The sequence below is a fragment of the Pinus tabuliformis genome, chromosome X (assembly GCF_031772625.1).
Source record: "Pinus tabuliformis cultivar Carrire ecotype Pingquan chromosome X, CPIR1, whole genome shotgun sequence".
Classification (NCBI taxonomy): Eukaryota; Viridiplantae; Streptophyta; class Pinopsida; order Pinales; family Pinaceae; genus Pinus; species Pinus tabuliformis.
The window spans coordinates 270,723,226-270,743,368 of NC_142308.1; the positions used below are offsets into that span (position 1 = coordinate 270,723,226).

At 37.8% G+C, this 20,143-nt stretch overlaps 1 protein-coding gene across 4 annotated transcripts in view; it reads right to left on the minus strand.

Moving 5' to 3' along the window:
* The window catches only part of LOC149139427 (vacuolar protein sorting-associated protein 25-like), a 144,820-nt gene extending 124,903 nt beyond the window's left edge, over positions 1–19,917 (minus strand). The window contains exons 1-3 of one of the 4 annotated variants that reach the window (XM_089446360.1): positions 19,323–19,917; positions 18,921–19,107; positions 10,618–10,756 (exon numbers count right to left, since the gene is read on the minus strand). In XM_089446360.1, coding sequence (XP_089302486.1) covers positions 10,618–10,667 — 50 coding nt within the window. In that variant the 5' untranslated portion in view covers positions 10,668–10,756; positions 18,921–19,107; positions 19,323–19,917. Of the gene's footprint in view, positions 1–10,617; positions 10,757–18,878; positions 19,108–19,322 lie in introns of all 4 variants that reach the window. The other 3 variants (XM_089446358.1, XM_089446361.1, XM_089446359.1) reach the window with 3 other exon arrangements.
* Between the last annotated feature and the right edge of the window lie 226 nt (positions 19,918–20,143).

The window sequence follows — 20,143 nt, forward strand, 5'->3', positions numbered from 1 at the left end:
AAAAGATAAGTATCTTGTTCTTCATTTCTTTATGATTGATTTCCTCTATACATCTAGCTTTGTTTGTATTGCATACTTATTCTTTCTTTATATTTTCCTTGGTAGGAAATCTTGCAAAATACATAAGGACTATGGCTAGATTCAGAAGGAGACATCAAAAGAAAAGTCTTAAATAAAGGAAACTCTACAAGGTTTGTTAAAGAACAACTCAAGGTATGTTTTAGATTACAAGTTTTGTTGCAGATCTTCTTCATATAAGAAGGTATGATCCTTCTTCATTTGAAATTTGCTTTATATTACTAACGCTTTCATGTCTAGGGTTTGTTATAGAATCATTAGGATTCTATATCATTAGTGTGATTAATCTCTAGATTGAATCTACCCTTATCATTCTATCTACCTTTTGTTCATTTTTGGTAAAACCCTAATCTTTGAGGTTCACTATGAAAACCCTAGCCCTTTTTATGTTTAGGGTTTGATGATGTTTTGATGAAACCTTAGCCTACTTAGGGTTTGTTGATAAAGTCTAGAACATATAATGAAATCCTAATCTCTTGATGATTAAGGTTTGTTGATGAAAACCCTAACTTTTTAGGGTTTGTTGTAGATGTCTAGGTTATTTGATGAAACAATAGATTTTTAGGGTTTGTTAAATTAGAGTTTATGGCAAACCCTTGTTAATTAATATAAGATCATAGGAATGAAACCCTAGGTGCATGTGCTTCCATATGGTTGAAACCCTTGTTTGGTAGAGTTATTGTATATCTAATACTAAAAGCTTTTATCTAGCGTTTACGATAAAACCCTAGTGAAGGATTGTTATAAGAGTCTAGGGTATGAAAGATGTAACCCTTGTTTGTAAATCTAACTAGGTTTAGGTTTTGGATGTCTAAAATTCGATTTCTTGTTCAAAGGTGCTCCCATTGTGATGATATGCTAACATTGATAAAATTTATTTCATGCTCCTATATGTTTGTACTTGGTTGAACTTCTTGTTAAAGATTTGCAAGTACATAATATTTAAGATGTTGAAGATGTCTACCTATCTCATAATGACTTGATGAGCATGATGGAAATAAGGAGTTGTAAGTATCTTATTGACATTAAAATGATAAGATGACCTTGTGAAGTTAGAAAGAATGATGTTCTTGAAGAAATGAAGTTTTGAAAGGTCAAAATTCTCCAATGAAATAATGATGCAAAAGAACGAGTCTGTGTGACTGAACGAATAAGATAGTTAATGGACTTGGCCCCTAGTTGAGAAGGAACTTGGATAAAGAAAAGTGTATATCTCCCTAGTTGAGAGGGAGCTTGAAGAGAAATGAATCTCCTCCATAGTTTATGACATGATGAAAAGGCAATGAGGATGTTTGAGATTGAAGAATAGATGCAAGCACTATTGATGGTTATTCAAAGTTGACTTGAATGTTTTTGGAAAAAGTGTTGAAGTTGAGGTTGGTGCTGTTGAAGAAATTAAAGAAAGAAATTTCCATAGAGATAAGTTTGTATATTGTAATAACATGAAGCAACATCAGAATAATGAAGACCCCAAAGGTTTGTGCTAACATTTATATATTATAAGTTTATTACTAATTGAGGTTGTGATTGTACAGGTAGATCTCTCCATAAGAAGATTGAACATTTTAGAAGCATGCTTGGACTAGTGGAAATATTTGATTTAGTTTATAGGGAAAGATGAAGCATCTTGGATTGTGTGCCTATATAATGCTTGGGAGGACATTTGGTCGGCCTGTAATGATGTCCAAATCTTGAAGAGGGAGGGCATCATTGGTCTTGTGGAGCTCCAACCCTGGATATGATACCTAGATCCCTGTGGGTTGGTGTTAGAGCTGAACCCTGATGGTACCTATAGTGGCAGAAGCTTGGATAACACCTTAGTCCCAACCAATTAGATATCTTGGTCAAGTATCTAATCTTTAGCATTGTGTATGCAATGACTCTTCGTAAAACATATCATTTTGAGTTCATCCTTGTACTTATCCCTAGTTAAGAGGAAGTGTTGAAGAATGTAACTAGTGGCGGTCTTTATAATTGTATTTGAGCCATGATGTAATGTATTTGTCAAAAGAAATAAAAAGAATTATTTGTTTCTAGATCAAAAGCCTCCATTGTAGGCTTCTAGGGTTTATGTCATGAGTCCTAGTCCTTGTCATCATTTAATAGACCCTTCTTGGGCTTTGTGTATCAAGAAAGAAATGTATTTTTGTGTCAAAAGTGTCATTTGTGCCTCCTCCACCAAGTCGTCCTCATTAAGGACATTTAACCATAAAGAAGGACTATAAATAAGTAGCTACTCGACCTCATTTGGACAATCAATCAAGCAAGTCCGATCTACAGTTGCAAGAGGAAGAAAGAAGAGCGAAATACCTAGAGAAGAAGGAGACACTTGTCAAGCAAAAGCAAACCGTAATTCTCTCTCCTCTGCCACACATGCAAGTTTCTGGACTGTTGCAGGAGGCCTGAAATTCCAAGTCTACAGTAGGGCCGAAATCTGAGTTGTTGTAGGATTGAAGCAGTTTGACTAGGGTTGACTATTGAAGTTTGTTTATTCATCTTGGGAGGCTGACTTGGTGGATAGAAGGAGGTTCTTTGTCTAGGTCTAAGGTCTTGGTTTGTCTTAATTTGATTTGCATCTACTAGTGGAAGAGTTTGACTGCATTTTCCCCTTCATAGGGGTTTTGCCCTGGCTGAGTGATTATATCTAGTGTTATTGATATTCATGATTTTGATTTGATGATTGCTTGATGAGAAGAAGATAAAAGAAGAATATAAAGAAGGTTAATAAGAATACAAGAATATCACAAGTAATTGTCAACATAAGAAAATATTTTTGCCTTTTGATTTTCTAACACATATTACATTAATGGTCAATTATTCAGCCATCAACCATCTAGAATCATCTCTTCTTGTCTAGCCTTTGCCTCTACTTCGATTCTCTAGGGATATTAGTCAACATTGCCCAATTTTGATCAAACTTCCTAATCCAAGCCTTATAATATGGTAGAAAAAGCTTAACATGCCTGATCAACAATTTTGACTTGAGTGAAGAGTACATTTTTGCTAAGGCCATGACAAAGCAATTCAACAATCAATGCCACCAACATTGGGGTACATATAGGGCTCGATGCTCTTGATAAAATGTCAATCACATACCCTCATACATGATATAATCTAATGAAATGCCACAATTCCATTGATATTGAAATCCTGAAAACTATTAAGTCTACTGAATTTTGAATGGGATATGAAATTCTATTTTCTCCATATGAAGTTTGATGAGGTTGGAACCACTCTCAAACATCTTGAGTCATTTCATGGTAATGTTAAAAATTTAAGTAAAAGGATGAAAAAAAGATAAAGGAGAATGTCACTTTTATTTTAAGAATTCAACATTACCATTAGGGAGCATCTAGGAAGCATCAAGGGAGCACCTTGGGAGTGTCTGGGAAGCATGGTTCCTCACATAATGGTTCAAAATTTCCAAAAAAAAAGAAATGCCTCTTGGAACTGTGCGAGCAATTTCTGGAATCGTGGAAAACTGCAATTCACGCATGCGGAACTAAGACGAAATTTCAAATCGTCACAGTTCCAAATGTCCAGGAAGTGTGAATTTCAGCCAAAAGCGGGGGTTTGCTTGCAATTTGCCAGTTGATCCACACAGAACGCGAATATGCTCACAGAACCAAGGGGGACAGTTCCTGCAACTTTGATTAAGAACCTCCAACACCAAAAATTCACCATGCCTAGGAATTCGCACCAAGCCCTAGTTTGAGAACTTGGCCTTGAAGGAGCCAAATTAGGTTTAGAGAAAGTGAGATAAAATTTATGAGTTTGATCACCAACAAGGAGGCCAGTGCCTTGTCCCTTGGGAGAATGGAGTCCATGATTTGATTGGATGACCAAAGGGTTGTTAAGGAGAAAGAATTATTGATGCCCTAACACCAAAAACCCTAACAATTACCTATGCAATGGATTCAAGGAGATTTATGGGAGAGCTAATTAAAGTTCACCACTAAGATATTCATTCACATGTTATTCATGAGTAATGCATGCAATAATGATGTCTAGATACCATTCAATTGATTTTCAACAAATTAGGGCATAATAGTAAACCCTAGATTCATCATATTCCATACATTAGACATGAAAATAATTATTCAATAATAAACTTGCTTACAAGATAACATGCCATGAAATTCCATCCATTGATCCAAGACAATAGCTCCAAAGACAAACAATTTGCTCCAAATATCAAAATGCATTCATAGATCTTATTTACTCCACAAGACAAGAAGTTGAATTACACAAGAGGTCGAAATTCCAAGTGTGTGATGATTTGATACAAATGAGTATCCCTTCTATTTCTATGAGTTCAAATGCCTATTTTAGCCTAAAGCCCCCTAAAACGATAAAATAATGTCACAACTACAAGTTAGATCACAATTCGACCTAGTAGCCAAGACAAAACATAACACATGTGAGTCGTAGCACCAATTGTGTTGATGTCATCCATGTGTGAGCCTCTCTAGAGCATGCATTGAGGGCTTAGGGTGCCAAGTGATGTGTAGAGGACCTCTAAAATCGTCTCCTAAGGGTTGGTCCTTAGGTCTATGTCAAAATCTCACCATGGGCCCCAAATTGCATCTTGGGGGTCAAAGTGTGGTCTCATGGATCTCCAAATGGCATAGTGCTTGTCTCTTCTCCAACGTTCAAGGCTTCCAAGGTGGTGCTAGCCTCCCATGTCTCACAGGGTAAGACCATCCTCATCTAGGCCCTGGATCAACTTCTATCCCTCATAAAATTCTAAGGCTAGTTGGGGAGCATGCTGGGTAGGTGCATCATCCTGAAAATCATCAAATGTAAGGCAAAGTGCCAAAATGTTGTGGGTCTTGGAGGTTCCCAAGGGTGTATATGATGCTCTATTATTGCTTGGAGTCCCATGACTCTCAACGCCTCACCTATGGGTGTCAATATGCTCCTCTAGGATACTAGTACCAATTAAGGTGGCCAGGTCGTGGCTGTGAAACCACCTAACGATCACATCACAAAGTCTAGTGAAAGCAACAAATCATCAAGTACAATATTCATTTTTGCATCTAAGTGGATCAAGCTTGAAAGTGATGGGATATTTGACACTTCAAACAAGGTTCCCCTACCAATTTTGGTTCTTTGAACTTGCAATGTGTTACCACCCTAGGCAGGAGTGGCTAAAGGATGACCCTATTAGGTGTTTCCAAACCCGAAAGGGGAAGTGACATTTCCTCATTCCACCCTTCAATCAATAGGTGTTATGTGAATAATGATGGTAATGGAGGGAGAAGACTTCATGGCCAAGTGCCATGGTCAAAGGGACCAACATGGTGGGGTCCACATCCTGGGTGTATAGATGTGAAGAGGGAGCAATCATGGATGCATGAGTTGCCAACTCAGCCTTTGTTTTTCCACCCTTCTTGTGCACCTTTTACTTTTCTTAATTTTTTCTTTATATTACTGCTTGTAGCTCAAAGGGTTAGAGTTGCTTTGTATGATGTATAGCAGTTATTACCCCCTTAATGATGAGGAAGTTCATTGCCCATCAAGGGATAGGACATGCAAGGGTTCCTTTTTATCAATGTATAGGAGCAATATGGTGCTCAAGAATCAGGTGGTGGCCATGAAGGGTGAGGTAGAGCTCATGTTAGGCTTTTGCCCACGTGCTAATGTGTATGTCTTGGATATCCTTGCATTTTGATATTCTTTCTTTATTTTTCTTATGGCCAATAGATGCTTTTTCCTTTTCTTTTCGCTAGTATAGGGATGTGTGGGTGCAAAATCCCAAAGAACCAATGGTTAGTTGAACCCGAAGAATGGAGGTGGAATATAGGGCTTGTAATGTAAGATGGAAAGTGGTATGGAACGGGGGTAGATGGAACACGCTATCTCAATCAAGACTTCCCAACTAGTGCCCCTCCTATACCCATTAGGCCATTAGGGAAGGTCCCATTGGCCTAGGATTGAAGATTAAACCCCCCATTTTAAGGTGAGGGAACAAGATCACAGTCAAAACCCCTCCTTCTTCTAGGTAACCCCATAATCCATGCAAAAAGCACAAATACAAACAAGCATAAGCACCCGATTGCAAAATGAATAAAGTACTTTTTGATCGGAAGCCCACCTCCGTTCATGTGCTCGTGTGAGGTGGGTGAGAAGACATGATTGATGCAGGTGGTTGAGATATGAATGGCATATCATCTTCGGGTAGTGGTGGCTGCAGGGGCTATTGTCTAGCTGGCTGGAAGAGATGATGGGAGAAAAATTTTCTCCTATGGGGTCACCCACTTTTGGTGGGTAGCACTCCTCACTTATCATTGGTCTTAAAAGGGAAAGCTAACAAAGGAAGAGTTGTGATTGCAACTCTACAAATTGGTAAAGTAAATGTTAACTTCAGGTATGTTCTATGCTGAGAGCAAATTTACTTCAATTTTCCATATTAGCTCAATATCAATTCCAGATTAACAATCACATTTAGCATGATAGTAAAATGCAGATAGAACATAACCATAAATTGCATAAAACAAGCCAAGACAAGAGGACATAATATGTGGTGCCAACCAGGGACAAACCCCAATGTGGGGGAACCCTTCATCAATTCTTCTTATGTTCTTCAATAGTTCAGCAGAGAGAGAGACAGTACATATACATCATAATTCAACATTTTGACTTATCAAAATAAGAGCAGAGATCTTCTCTATGAAGATAACACATGAGGCAGTTGATCTGAACTCGGGTGAAGTCATATTGCTTCAACTGATCCTTCAAGGTGACTCCATCACCATGCTGCACCCATCACTCGCTGCACTCAATCACTATGCTGCTCCCATCACTGAGTTGTACCTCATCATTGCACTACAATACATCATCATCATGCTGCTGCAATATATACTTGTTGTTGTTATACATCCATGCCCATCATCACTATGTTGCACCTCAGTGTGTTGCATCAACCATACTGAAACTATCGTCGTGTTTCATTCTTGTTCTAACTAATCCTCAACATAGATATTAACCCATGATAGTAGCTCTCTCCATCTGATAGGCAATCCTGAGAATAGCCTTGTTGTTGGCTATGGCTTGCGACCTACCCTAGCAACAAGACAAACCTTCAGTCCTGTATCAACCAGCCTCCAAGCATCATAAGAACTTAACACAGTTGTCAGCCCTTTCAAACAAGTGTCACCAAAATGTGACCACTGTAACAGCACCGAAATTCTTATCACAGTATTCCGAGTTCCCACATGACGAAATACATGTTCACCACAAGCCATCTGAACTCGTATTGTACATCAAACATCTCACTGTAGTTTATCCGCTTATCACTGTATTAGATCAGAGATGAATTCAAGCTTGTGTTCACTGATATTAGCCCTAAACAAAACTTTGTGGTCCTTTATCTTTCCGGTGATTACACTGACCTCTTCCACTATCCATCTGAGATCATAGATTGAGACAGTGTGCTTGAGACACCTTATTACAGCGAATAAGGGTTTCTTGAATCACTCTTCACAGTGGATAGAGGTCACCTTTTGAACAACAATTAAGGCTACAGGACAACACTTGAATCACATCTTTGAGGACCGTTTCTTACTGCGGATTAGGAGTTCTTTTATGCTCCCTTTAACTGTGACTAGTTGTGCGCGTAAGCCTTCCCTTGTCTGTGGATAGGGCTTCCTTGACAACGGATAGAAGTGTCCCATAGACTGCGGATTAGAGAACCCTTTTAGGCTGTGCATTGTAGCTTACTAGACAGCGTTTAGGGCTAGGGTTCTTCTCCAGGATAACGGCCAGATCTCTGCGGCTAAGGTTCTTCCTTACTGCGGCTAGGGTCTCCCTTTTGGACTGCGGTTTAGCTGTGAATAAAGAAATTCTTCCTCTGTGGCTATGACCCCTTCAGGACAGCGTATTAGACTTCTTCATAGGCTATGTTAGGGCTTCTCCACAGGACAGCATTAGAGCTTCTTTGTGGCTGAGATAAGGGTTGTCCTCCATGACAGTGTAGAGCCTTCTCCATCACAACTTCTAGGGCAGCGTATAACTTAGGGCACTCTCTCTAGATCCCATCTTCATCAAACCCAAAACAGAATGAAGAGAGATCACAAGAGTGTGTGTGACAAATGACTTAAAGTCCTCTTCTATTTATACTAAAACGTGGAGGATAAGTGGGGGCAATTTGGTTGCTGGCCGACCTTGACGAATTGTCCCATAACACAAATAAATTCATATCTCCATGAATATATGTCGGAATCGGATGATCTTTCCTACACCTCTCGACGAGAGGAATCCAAGAAAAATATCAGCTATCATGAATAAGTAGACCCACATGGATTTTGGCCCTAGTTGCCAATTTTAACAGTAAAAGACAAAGGTAACCCTCACTCTTCAACCATCTCATATTTCAAATTATAACAACCCTTTTCCTTTTTAATTCTCTACTAGCTTGTTATAAATTTCTCATATTTTATGGCGAATAATAGTTGGAGAAAAAAGAGCATAAATTTAGATCTTAACCAAGGAATTGATATATTTGTTTTCTTGAGCATATTTTTTTGTATCTTACACATGCATATCAAGTTTATTTGTGCATATCCCCTAAAACTGTAATTGTAGCAGACTTTCTTACTACAGATTTTCAACTTTACGAGGTTCATTTTATCAAGTACGTACCTTATTTCATCGTGTATTAGCTACAAATTTGTTTTCAATAAATTTTATATTTTATTTGTAACTGAAAAAATTAGTTTCCAGCCTCTAAAAGTTTATCCATTCGCTAGAATAATTTTCTAGGTTGTGTACACGGGGGTGTTGACCCCAAGACCTCATAAAGTGAATTTTCAGCTTGTTGGAGATTTAATTTATTGCAGGTCTAAAGGCTTAGAAATGGTCTAAATAGACCAATCTTCTCCCTTCTAGCCTTCCCACCCCTAAATCTAATATCTAGAAGTATTTAGGCACTTTTGGATGAATTCTCAAGGGTTTACCTTTTTTTTGCATATTTTACAAAAATTAAAATTTACAAACATGTGAAAATAGCACAGCAAGTTGTTTTACACAGCAACCCCCCTGACCAAGTGTTTACTCATAAAATTATTTACATTTTTGGATAGTATATTTTTCGTACATGAAATTTGACAACTCACCACATCTTGTTAGTATTTGATGTATGCCTGTTGGTTTAGTTTATTTTATGCAGATTTTACACAGTAAATCAGCAAGACAGTTTTACAAACTCCTCCACTTCAACCATTTGGTGCCATTACAAGGCACCGGTCTTTTATTTGTTTGCTGGAGTCATCCTAGGGAAGTCTTTCCGTAGCCTTTTTATAGGAGTTGGGCTTAAAGAGTGGGGACTTAGGCAAAGGTGACAGTGGGCCTTTGTCCTCTGTGTGTTAGCCTAGCAATATTGTACAGATCTTCAACAATCCTGCTAACAAGAGCGGTAACAAGACCCTTAATCATCAATTCATACCAAGGCCACCATTGGGGCTTTACCTTGCCTTCAAGAAATTCCTTGTTTCCAAGACTTAGGACCAGCACCTTTATGGTGAGTTAGTTAAGTACATTAATCTGAATGCCACATTGCTCCTCTAAACCAATGATAGGCTTAGGATTAGTACAGGGTTTCCCCTCTTGGCTTGGAATTCTCAAGTCTAAAGAGTGGAGTGAGTCACTAAGTGACAAACAGTAACCAGTTGATAGTATCCTTAGGGCTTCCCCCTTAATGAGGTTAGGCCTTTTCCTCTAGGGAGTGTCTAAGAGATAACAAGGAGTGCAGTCCTGATGTGTTTCTTAATGTGCAAGATTCTCATCTCACATATCACATCAATGAAGAATTATTGAAAGATTCATTGCTAGAGATTGTTGGCAAATAACAAAGCATATCCTAAGCAATAAAAATTGTTTTCATATCGTCAAGAATGCATAAACCTAGGAACACTCAACCTTGTTATTGTCTTATCCCCGTAAGAACTATTTGCCTAACCTACAAGATTGCTGGTCTATAGTGATGCCCTACAAATGGCATTTTGATTTCATGAGCTGGATTTTTCTATACACAAAGTTATTGCTTATCTTTAAGCATCTTTAAACATGCATCTGTACCCATCTACATGTCAAAGAATTTAAAACCCTAAAACACAAATGTGCTGCTAAAGATACAACAATTAGATTTTCCATTTATCATCCCACTACCTTTTGAGATTCAAAGCCAAGTGCTAGAATCTACAGCCTTCACACATATACGAACAACTATTTAATTTATGTACAAAGCAGGGACATCTTAAAAATCATAAATTTTCCACATACATGCTAGTATCATCTCTGAAATGGTTCTTTATCCCATAAAATAGTCCAATATAGACCCACATACATGCTAGTAACATCTCTGAAATGGCTTATTTATCCCCTAAAACAGTCCAATATAGACCCTCACTTTGAGATAGGAAACGTTATCAATCCAAGAACATTAAAGAACCAAGTAAAATGCAAAGGTTAATATTGCTCACAGGGATAGAGACTTTTCAAAATATAAGCAATACCAAGTGTTAGGAAGAGAGAAATTACGTGAAGTAAGGGGGGTAATTGAAGAAATCTGGTAGCTTCAAATCCGCCATTTGTTTTTACTGGTTAAGAAACCAGCTCGTGCCGCTTTTATTGTGTCTATTAGTGAACTTATAAAACTCCTGAACCAGAAAGCATTGACCTGTTCCAAGTCATTTGTGAAACTTAGAGAAGAGTTTAAGGAACTTATCTAATAAGAGAAAAAGTTCTTGATTTCTAAATTCACTGATACCAAACTTCACAACCCACATGCTTTCTCAAAATAAATAATAAGCATTTTCCCAAATTCTAAAACTTTGAAAACTTGAAAGATTTCTGAAAGAATCGATATCATGTTTTATTGAAAAACAACTTCTTGTATTTTAAATTTTAATGACAAAACGAGATAATGGAAAAAATAGAGCAAACAAAGGCACGATAGCTTCGTGGGGAAGCTCATTTTCAATTCTATCTATCTCCTATCTCATTCTGTTCCTAACAAGAAAATTTAGCTTATTCAAACTGTCTAGCAATTGTAACATGCAAAAACACTATGTTTTTTTAGGAATTTTTGATACCTTCCCTATCTTTGACTATTCTTTTGCTAAAATAGGCAGTTGGAAAGTTGAATCAATAGGTGATAATAACAATATAGCAAAAAAATTATTGACATAGTAACATTGCTATCAATGGTTCACCAATCTTGTAACACAGCGGTTTCGCTTTCTCTCATTTTAGCTTATGCTTGCTTACTAATGATTATATAATATATTCAAAGCGATACAACCATGACTTCATAGAGGAATGTGCCATGTGTTTATTAGAATCTACACAACTTGTTCTGTGTTAAAATTTGGAATAAAAATGCCACAAGGAAAGTAGCATCGCCATGCAGATTGCACACCGTCACATAAAGACATCCGATGTATACTGAAGAAACCCTTGTGGGGTAGAAAACTCCACTATAAACACTCACACTAACAACTACTTACAGGCTAACTATCACCACCTTCCTACACAAAAAATAGGCTTCATCAACACCCTTGCAACCAATGCTATTAGAATTTCTAATAAGAACACTTGAATCAGGAAATGAACATCTCTCTAATGTGTTCAAAAAGAAGAGCTACAACAAGACACGGCAAAAAGGCCAAAAAGAAGGCCTAGCATAACAATCATAATAAGCATCCAGAAAGGTGAAAGTTAAAATAATGTGTTACTTCATATCCAAGGAACTACTAATAATATCGTGATAATCCTTAAAAGAAAGCATATAAACATAGCCTTCACCCCTATTTAACACCTTAAGAAACACACTCAACACAACTAAGTATCCTACAGATCTGAGGCAGCAAAGAGGTGTTTACTTGATTCCTTGTGGAAGTGGAAAAATGTATATCGAAAAAAATGATTGTTCTATGAAAATATGATTGAAAGAGCATGGTGCAAATACCCTACAAATTCATTAAAAAATCTGCATTTGCCAAGCATTCTCTAAAATATAAACATCATATAAGCTTAAAGAGTGCTAGGATTGTCACAAAAGTGGATCACTAGAGCAAAAGACACATAAGAGAAGTGGTAGAAATTGAGAAATTTCCTAACAAACTAAACGATGATGATGTCTTAAAATTGAGCAAGGTTAGGAAGTCACTAATTAACTTTCTTATAAATACCACACCACAAAATCCTTGTTGACAAGGGTTGAGCATGTTATCACAAAATCTGGCACCTTAGTGCAAACCCTCAGTAAGTACTCTAGAAGAAGGGCAGCAATGGGATTATTCATGACTATCACCTTAGCACTTGTTCCCTTGTTATGGTATCGTTGGATATCATCTCCACGAGGGAGGCTTCCCAGTAGATCTTAGAGATTACATAACCCAAATCTCCCAAGTTAAATACCTTCTAAGGGTTCTACTAATAAAATCACCCAAAGATAATGTTCAAAAAGTAAGGCTATGTGTGAGATTAGAAATAATTCCAAGGTAATGAGTTCAAAGGACCCTGTGACTAAATCTAGAGGACTCAAATAGTACTCGAGAGGCTCAAATAGGCTCCCAAACACATGATACATTTAGATTGCCAATTGTTGTTATGAATTATGGTTTCTAGCAGCACAATTTACAACGTGAAAAAATTACAACACCAACACATGTTGATTTTTGGGAAGTTGTGGTCGGTATTCCCCAGCTACACAGGTCGTCCAAATTAATAGAAATAAATTATTATTTATGAGCTCATGTAGGCTCTAGAAAGTTAGGTCAGCCCCACCATGCGAATGGGTGTGACCCTTGGTCAAAAACCCACCTTCTTTGACCACTATATATACAATGTACACATTCAACCTCCTTCATTTGGCATCAATTTAGATCATCACAAAAACATCTATTCTTTTGTTCACACGTGCGAAGGAGAAGGAGAAGAAGACCAAAGTCTGATTAAAAGTTTGACCAACGTTGACCAAAGTTTTTCTGAGGTCTGTTTTGCTAATTTTTCTTAGGGCCAGATTGTTCTTTGTTGTAGATAATTGCATTTTAAACTTTTCAACATTTACATATCACATTCACCCCATAACATCTTAACATTATAAGCAATTATGTAGAAAGAAAAATAACATCAATATTGTAGCAGAACATAAAGGAACAACAAAAGAAAAGCATGCACAAAGGGGACACTGGGATTTCGGTCATAGACCAGGGAAAAAACCCACAAGAGGGAAAACCCATCCAAATTCTTCTTCTATTAGATATTCATCAATTGTTCAGTTGAGATACAAAGTATATCCATAGTGAGATACATCATTACAACAGGCCTCCTAGGGCCAATCCAAGTCAGTTCACAACTCCGTTTATGAATTGACTTCCGATAACCAAATGAGTCCAAGAAAGCTTCTACCATATCACATTTTCCATCCATCATGTAAACACGGTCATCAAGAGTTAGGTCATTGTATCATGTGAATCATAGGAACATGTAACTTTAGGTCACTGTCATATAAAGTTGTTGTCTCTGTTACGTCAGACAAAGTCACAAATACTGCCATTGTTATAAATATACATCAAAAGAACATATGCCTCAAGGGTGTTGTCATCGACTTATATCTAAGTCAATGTTATATTGTTCCTTATCTCTATGATCATCATTAACCATTATACTACCTTTCATCACTCTACAAGCCTCATTAAAAATGTAATGTAGATCATACCATAGAGTGAGTCATTATAGTCAATGCGGGCACTATATATATGAACCAATCCACAAAGCGAGTAATACCTCAAAGTGAGCCATATGTAAGCCATTGTATAGTTGAGTCGTATCAATCAATGTAACCACACATATATATCGATGAAATGAATCACAGATCACTATATAAACAAATGCAATGCCACTGAAGTTTGAGCGATGCCAGGGATGGGCCATGAGATATCACTATAACAATTCCACTATGTATTTATGCCACTGCAATTTGTTGTGATGACATTCTTTCAATACAGAGATTATTGCAAATGTGTGTGAGAGAAACTGTGTGGATGTGAGAGCCATAGTGTATGTGAAAACCATGCGAGGGCCATAGTGATGCCACTATTAATGATTCACGTCAATTCAGAGCCATATGATGCCGGTATTTTAATTCGAGCCACAAAGATCCAAAAGTGTGCCACTGTAACAATGCGAGAGAGCAAGCCACGGGGATACCAAAGTGAACAACTAAGAAACTGAGAGCCACTATAATTGAGCTATAGAGATGCAATACCGAACCACAGTGATTTTCAATCTTCTCTGCAAATGATTACGAGCCAGAGAAGGTTGTAATCTCTCTCTGCAAAAGATTACAAGCCAGAGAGTAATGTCAATGAGCCATTGTTACAAAGGGAGCCTCAAGCCATGCAATCACAAACGAGCCACCAACTCGCAAAGCAATGCCACTGAAGAATATGAATGATCCATTGCAGACCTTAAAGCAAGCCACTTTGATCATGAGAGAGATGTGAGCTAGGATAAAATGTATCAAGCCTTAGAGCGCATTGAATTTATGTCTCCTAGAAGAGAATCATGGCCAATATATAGTTGATTTCATGAATGAAGGGACACCATCTGATCAGGCTGACTTCAAATTTTGGAGGGAAAGATTAACAATTCAAATATGCTTGTAAAATATATTTTCCATAAGCCTTAAAGATAAGTTACCCATATTAATTTTGTGCCATTAAATAATAACATTTCCTTCTTTTTGGGATGGATGGGCTTCATTTGGATTGATTTTTTCCTTGGGGGAGTTGGGTTTCTCTTCAGGGAAATCCATCCCGAAGTTGCCTAATTTTAACACTCCCTCTCAGTTAGGGAGGAATTTCCATTTGTATCATAAATCTCATCTTGGATGTACAAATCTCAATATAAGAAGGCAGATAGTTACATCATCAGTGTATCTAGACTCATCTCATAGAAGAAGAAGAATCCACAATCAATGGTGGGGGAGATTGATCCTCCAAACCCAACTAGTCTCCAGGTCAAATCCCATGACCTTCATCTCAGTTATATCAATAGGACAACCATCTCATCACATCTCGTCTCAACTTGTTTCCTTTGATCATCAGTTGAACAATGATGTCTTAGTCTAAAGAAGAAAAATCATCATAGGGGAGCTTCAGCTACTACCCTATATCCAATGACAATAGGCGAGATACAACTTACAGGTCAAGGATCACAACCATCCTATTGTTCTAATGACAACAGGCGAGATACCACTTGCCATAAGAGGTAAGGATCACATCCATCCTGTCGTCCAATGACAATGGGCAAGATACAACTTACCAAGCAAGGATCACAACCATCTTACTGTCTAGCAACAATCGACGAGATACCACTTGTCATGAGAGGTAACGATCACATCCATCCCAATGTTCGTTGATCTTCCCACCTTGACCCTCAAGAGTCAAGTGGTGGAACACCAAGCATCCTAGACTTAGGGAGCTCAATTTACCAAATGCATTCGTCATGGGTAAAGCTACTCCAACCTAAGACTCTTCCCTACTCATTGGCCAGATGAGTGGTACTATTGGGGTATACTCTGTCAATTCCAAAACATGATAGGGGGAGATACCCAACTTGCCATAAATGACAAGGATCACTCACACCCTATAGTGACAATAGGTGAGATACTACTTACTACAAAGGGTAAGGATCACAACCATCCTATTGTCAAGAGATCTTTCAACCTCAGGAGCTCTTTGACTCCATTCATCTCCCTAGGAGCTCAAATGGGAAGGGGAAGAGCATAGCTCAGTGTTCTCGATCAGTCATGACCCCTTTATTTCATTAGTGCCTTCACTAGGCTTATGGTTATTAATCTTGGCCATAGTGCATGACACCTAGAGAATATTGGGTCAACCACAAGCTCACATGCTACAACAAGGATACAATTGTTTGCTTGCTCATCAATCAAAATGTGATGGAGTCCCATTGCTCCTTTCTGCACCATATCCCGAATATAGTGATATCAAATCTCAATGTGCTTGAACCTGTCATGGAACACAGGATTTTCTGCATGTCGGAACCCATAATATGTCACAGTATATCATAGTCATGCCCAGCATATGCTCAAATAGTTCTCCAAAGAGCTTTCTCAACCATACTATTTCGCAGCCAACCGTGCTAATAATAATGCACACTAACTCTCAAAGCAACAAATTTCTACACCAAAAAAATCATCCAGGGAACCAGGGCAGACCCAAGACGGCACTCGGATGTGCTCTTCTAGTCAACAAAATTTTCAGCATCAATGTATCCACAAAGTCTCAAGTATCTAGCAGTGTGTCTCAGTTCATGAATGACTGCATTGTCTAGGTATCCCAACACCATCTATGCAACATTCTAATATACATATCCAGGCTTTGTATGGCTCAAAGAACATACTGCAAATCAAGAATCCATCTAGTTGTCGGCTCATCATGGGATTCATCAAAACTATATCTGAAGAGGAGGCTCTCTAGGCTACTTCAGTGTAAACCATCTCTGACAGCATGCTTCCCATGACAGGAAGTCCTTATCATCTCTCTTTTACACTTCTAGTCTTAGGAAGCGGTTCATTAAGGGTTAACTCCCTTTGGCACTGAATGCTGAAATAATCTTAATCTCTGAATTCAGGCTTCTTTGATCCATAATGAATTACGAAAAGTCTTTCGGTAGAAATCACATAACAAAATTTTTTGGCCGAAGCGTTTCGAACCAACCAATGTGGTTCATCGTCTCATCAGAAATAATTTGTTATCTTATAAAACCAAATGCCAAATGCAAACCTTCAATAAGAGAGACCGAAGGTCACATCAAATGTTCATCGTTCCAAGCCTGCCAAGCCCAGGGAACCTGCTAGAGTCAAGGTGGGGCTTTCTTTAATCTGCAATCATGAGTCCTCTACTCATGCACCTCAAAGTTCTGCAAATATGTTTCTTCCTTAAGTACATCATAGAGGAAGCTCACTTCACATACATCTAAGGCATCAAGCAACAGGAGCTAGGATAGCCTTCTTTCTCTAAGAGCATATTTCTTATCATAGTTTGAACCATATTGCGGAAGCATCAAACACTGCTACATCTTGTCATTTAGAATGGTCCTTATACAATTCTCAGCATCTCCTTATCTTAGTATATCATATTGTTACATGACGGTCTACTCCCTTTGAATAGGAAGCCTCTTCAATCACAGTCATCAACCTAGGAGACTGCAATCCTTCCACTAAATCCTGCAACCCTTCTTGCTTGACAAATTTGCCCTCCCCAATGTAATTTCTCTTTCAAAAATTCTCTTGTCAAATTGAGAATGCTTTCCTTCTTTCCATAGTCTCTTATTCCTCTTATAATAAAGTTTGTTTCCCTATCTTTTTTGTCTCTGTGTTCTCTTTCTTGTGCTCTACAAGCACTTACATCTTCTTTTTCCTCCACCCTTATGTAACCATTAGTGTCCTCAGCTTTGGTTTTTATTTCTTTTGGAATGTTTGTCCTCTTGATCTCTTTTGCCTTTTTTTTCGAAAATGACTACCTGTTGAGATATTTGTGAATCCACCTGAGTTGCTTTAGAGATTATCACTTCCTTGTTTGCTGCCATTGATTCTTTCATGGTTTGCCATGTTGTCTTCATGTTTTCCCATTCTTGTTTTCCTGTCTCTAAAGCCTCTTGTAGCATTGTTACTTGCTCTTTTAGAATCCTATTACCTTCCATTAAAGATCGATTTGCAAGTGTAATCTCTGAAATTTTGTGGTCCCTTTCCTGTTCTTTGGTTTCCAAAATTTCCAGCCTTGCCCTGGCCTTCATCAGTTCCTGGACATAGAGATCTGATGACCAAGTAAGAGGTGTAGATGTGGGACTATAAATGATTGACTCTTTTATTTTTGATGCTCTTATTTTTGCTGCTCTTATTTGTTTGCTTTTTCTGTGACTGTTTTCTTCTTCTTTGTTTCCATTTAAAGCAAGCAAGTTTGCGCTTTAAAATGCCCCAATATTGTTTTGCATTTACCCAAATCCCCTTCCCTGTTTTGTTTGCTGAAGCAATTTTGGCTTGGCCTAAGTGATTTGTTTCCACAAAATCTGAGATTTCCTTGCCATTGTTTTCAGTGTTGCCATTGTTTTCCATTTTGGGATGTAAATTTAAGTGAAGGTTCGCCGGAATAAGGGGCACTGATACTGAAATTTAACTTCAATGTATAGTATTTTGAAGCTGGGACTTTAATACTTTGCACTTGTGAACTGTATATATTCGTTGAAGACGTTTGTGCTGAAAACCCTAGTGTCTTCTTCTCTGTAGGTAAGTGTTGCTCTGTAGGGAAGTGTTGTATTCTCTGTATTATTCTTTGATAACTTATGAACTAATGAAGTCTGTCTGTATATATCCGTTGAAGTCGTTTGCGCTGAAAACCCTGGCGTATTCTTCTTTGTATTCTCTGCAGGGAAGTGTGGAACTTAGAAATGCAAGAGCCTAATAGTTGGACCCTCTACCAAAGGCTTTTATGATGCAGAACAAAATGCTCTGAACAGTCGCTTGCAACCGCCACAGTGCGAAAGGAGGGGAAGGAGGAAGGAGTGACCAACTGTTGTATATAGATTCAACTGAGATTCAAGCTCTGTTGATAACTTGTGAACTAATAAAGCGTGTCTGTATATATCCGTTGAAGTCGTTTGCTAAAAAAACCCTGGAGTATTCTTCTCTGTATTCTCTGAAATATTATACTATTGTTTCACAGTTTACTATTCTCTATAAGGGGTGAAAAAATCGAGATAGAGAAGAATACCTGTGATGGAGAGAATGCATGTGCAATTGATGGAGAACTCACAGAATGCTTAGTCTCGGAATGGTTGTGTTTTTACAGTAACACGCTCATAAAACGAGCCAGTAAGATAGTTTTTGTAGCTTCTATAGTTTCTGCGAGCTTCTGTAGTTTCTGTAGAAGTGCCCTTTTGAATGATTTCATTTAATGTTTGATATTTTAACGCCAATGCAACCGTATTTATAAAATGTCACTATTAAAGCACATTAAATAAAATATGTACTAAGTCTTAGTGTCAATGATAACCAAGATATTTAAAGGGTGGTATCAATGTATAAATACTCGAGAAACATTTCCAAAACATAACATTAGCATTTTGAGTGGCATGCAAATTTATTCAAATGTTTAATATAAAATTAAATTTTACGGATTGATTTAAAATTATGTTCATGGAAAGATAAATGTTACCTGCGCTGAAAGCAAAACGAAAACCCTCAAAACCCTACTCGCTATTACATGCCCTGTGCTCTAGAAAGCTTGTGGCGGGTATTGTTTAATGCTCAGATCATGATTTCCTTGGATGCTGATAAAAAATTAGCACCAATACCCAACCCTACTTCTCACATTGACTTTAATGTGCTTGACAGCATACCTACAGCAAGGAAATTTATGACAAAGGCGTCCCTGGATGAGTCGTGATGCACTTGGCCCTGTCAATCTTCACACGGGGTTTCTACTGTGAGCTTAAGATAAATGTGGTCGAAAACACAACGAAGAGAGTCAATCCGCGAGAGGGTCCCTTCACGCAGAGAATGACTTCCTGCATGCAATGAGAATGGATGAGCCGGCTCACAGAATTCCTGCGTGGGGTTCTGTTCAGTCTAAAGAGAGGTGCCGCGGGGTGGGCTCTGACCAGTGAGTGGGGAGCAGCCGAATTTTTCTTTTCGATTTTTTAATGGATATCCGAGACAAACTCCATGCGAGCTTCCGTCTATCCTTGGCCTCAAATATACCGGCTCTTTTCTCGGCCTTGGCCTTGGTGCGAATGATTCCACTTACAAGAAATAATTGAATCCTTTTGCTGTTTGGAATCCAAAGTTGAACATCAATGAATTTATATAATATATTTAATAATAAATAAAATGAATTTATATAATATATTTAATAATAAATAATATAAAGGTTAATTCCACTGACATGAAATAATTGAATCCCTTCGCTGTTTGTAATCCGAAGTTGAACATTAATGAATTTATATAATAAATTTAATATTTAATAATAAATAATAT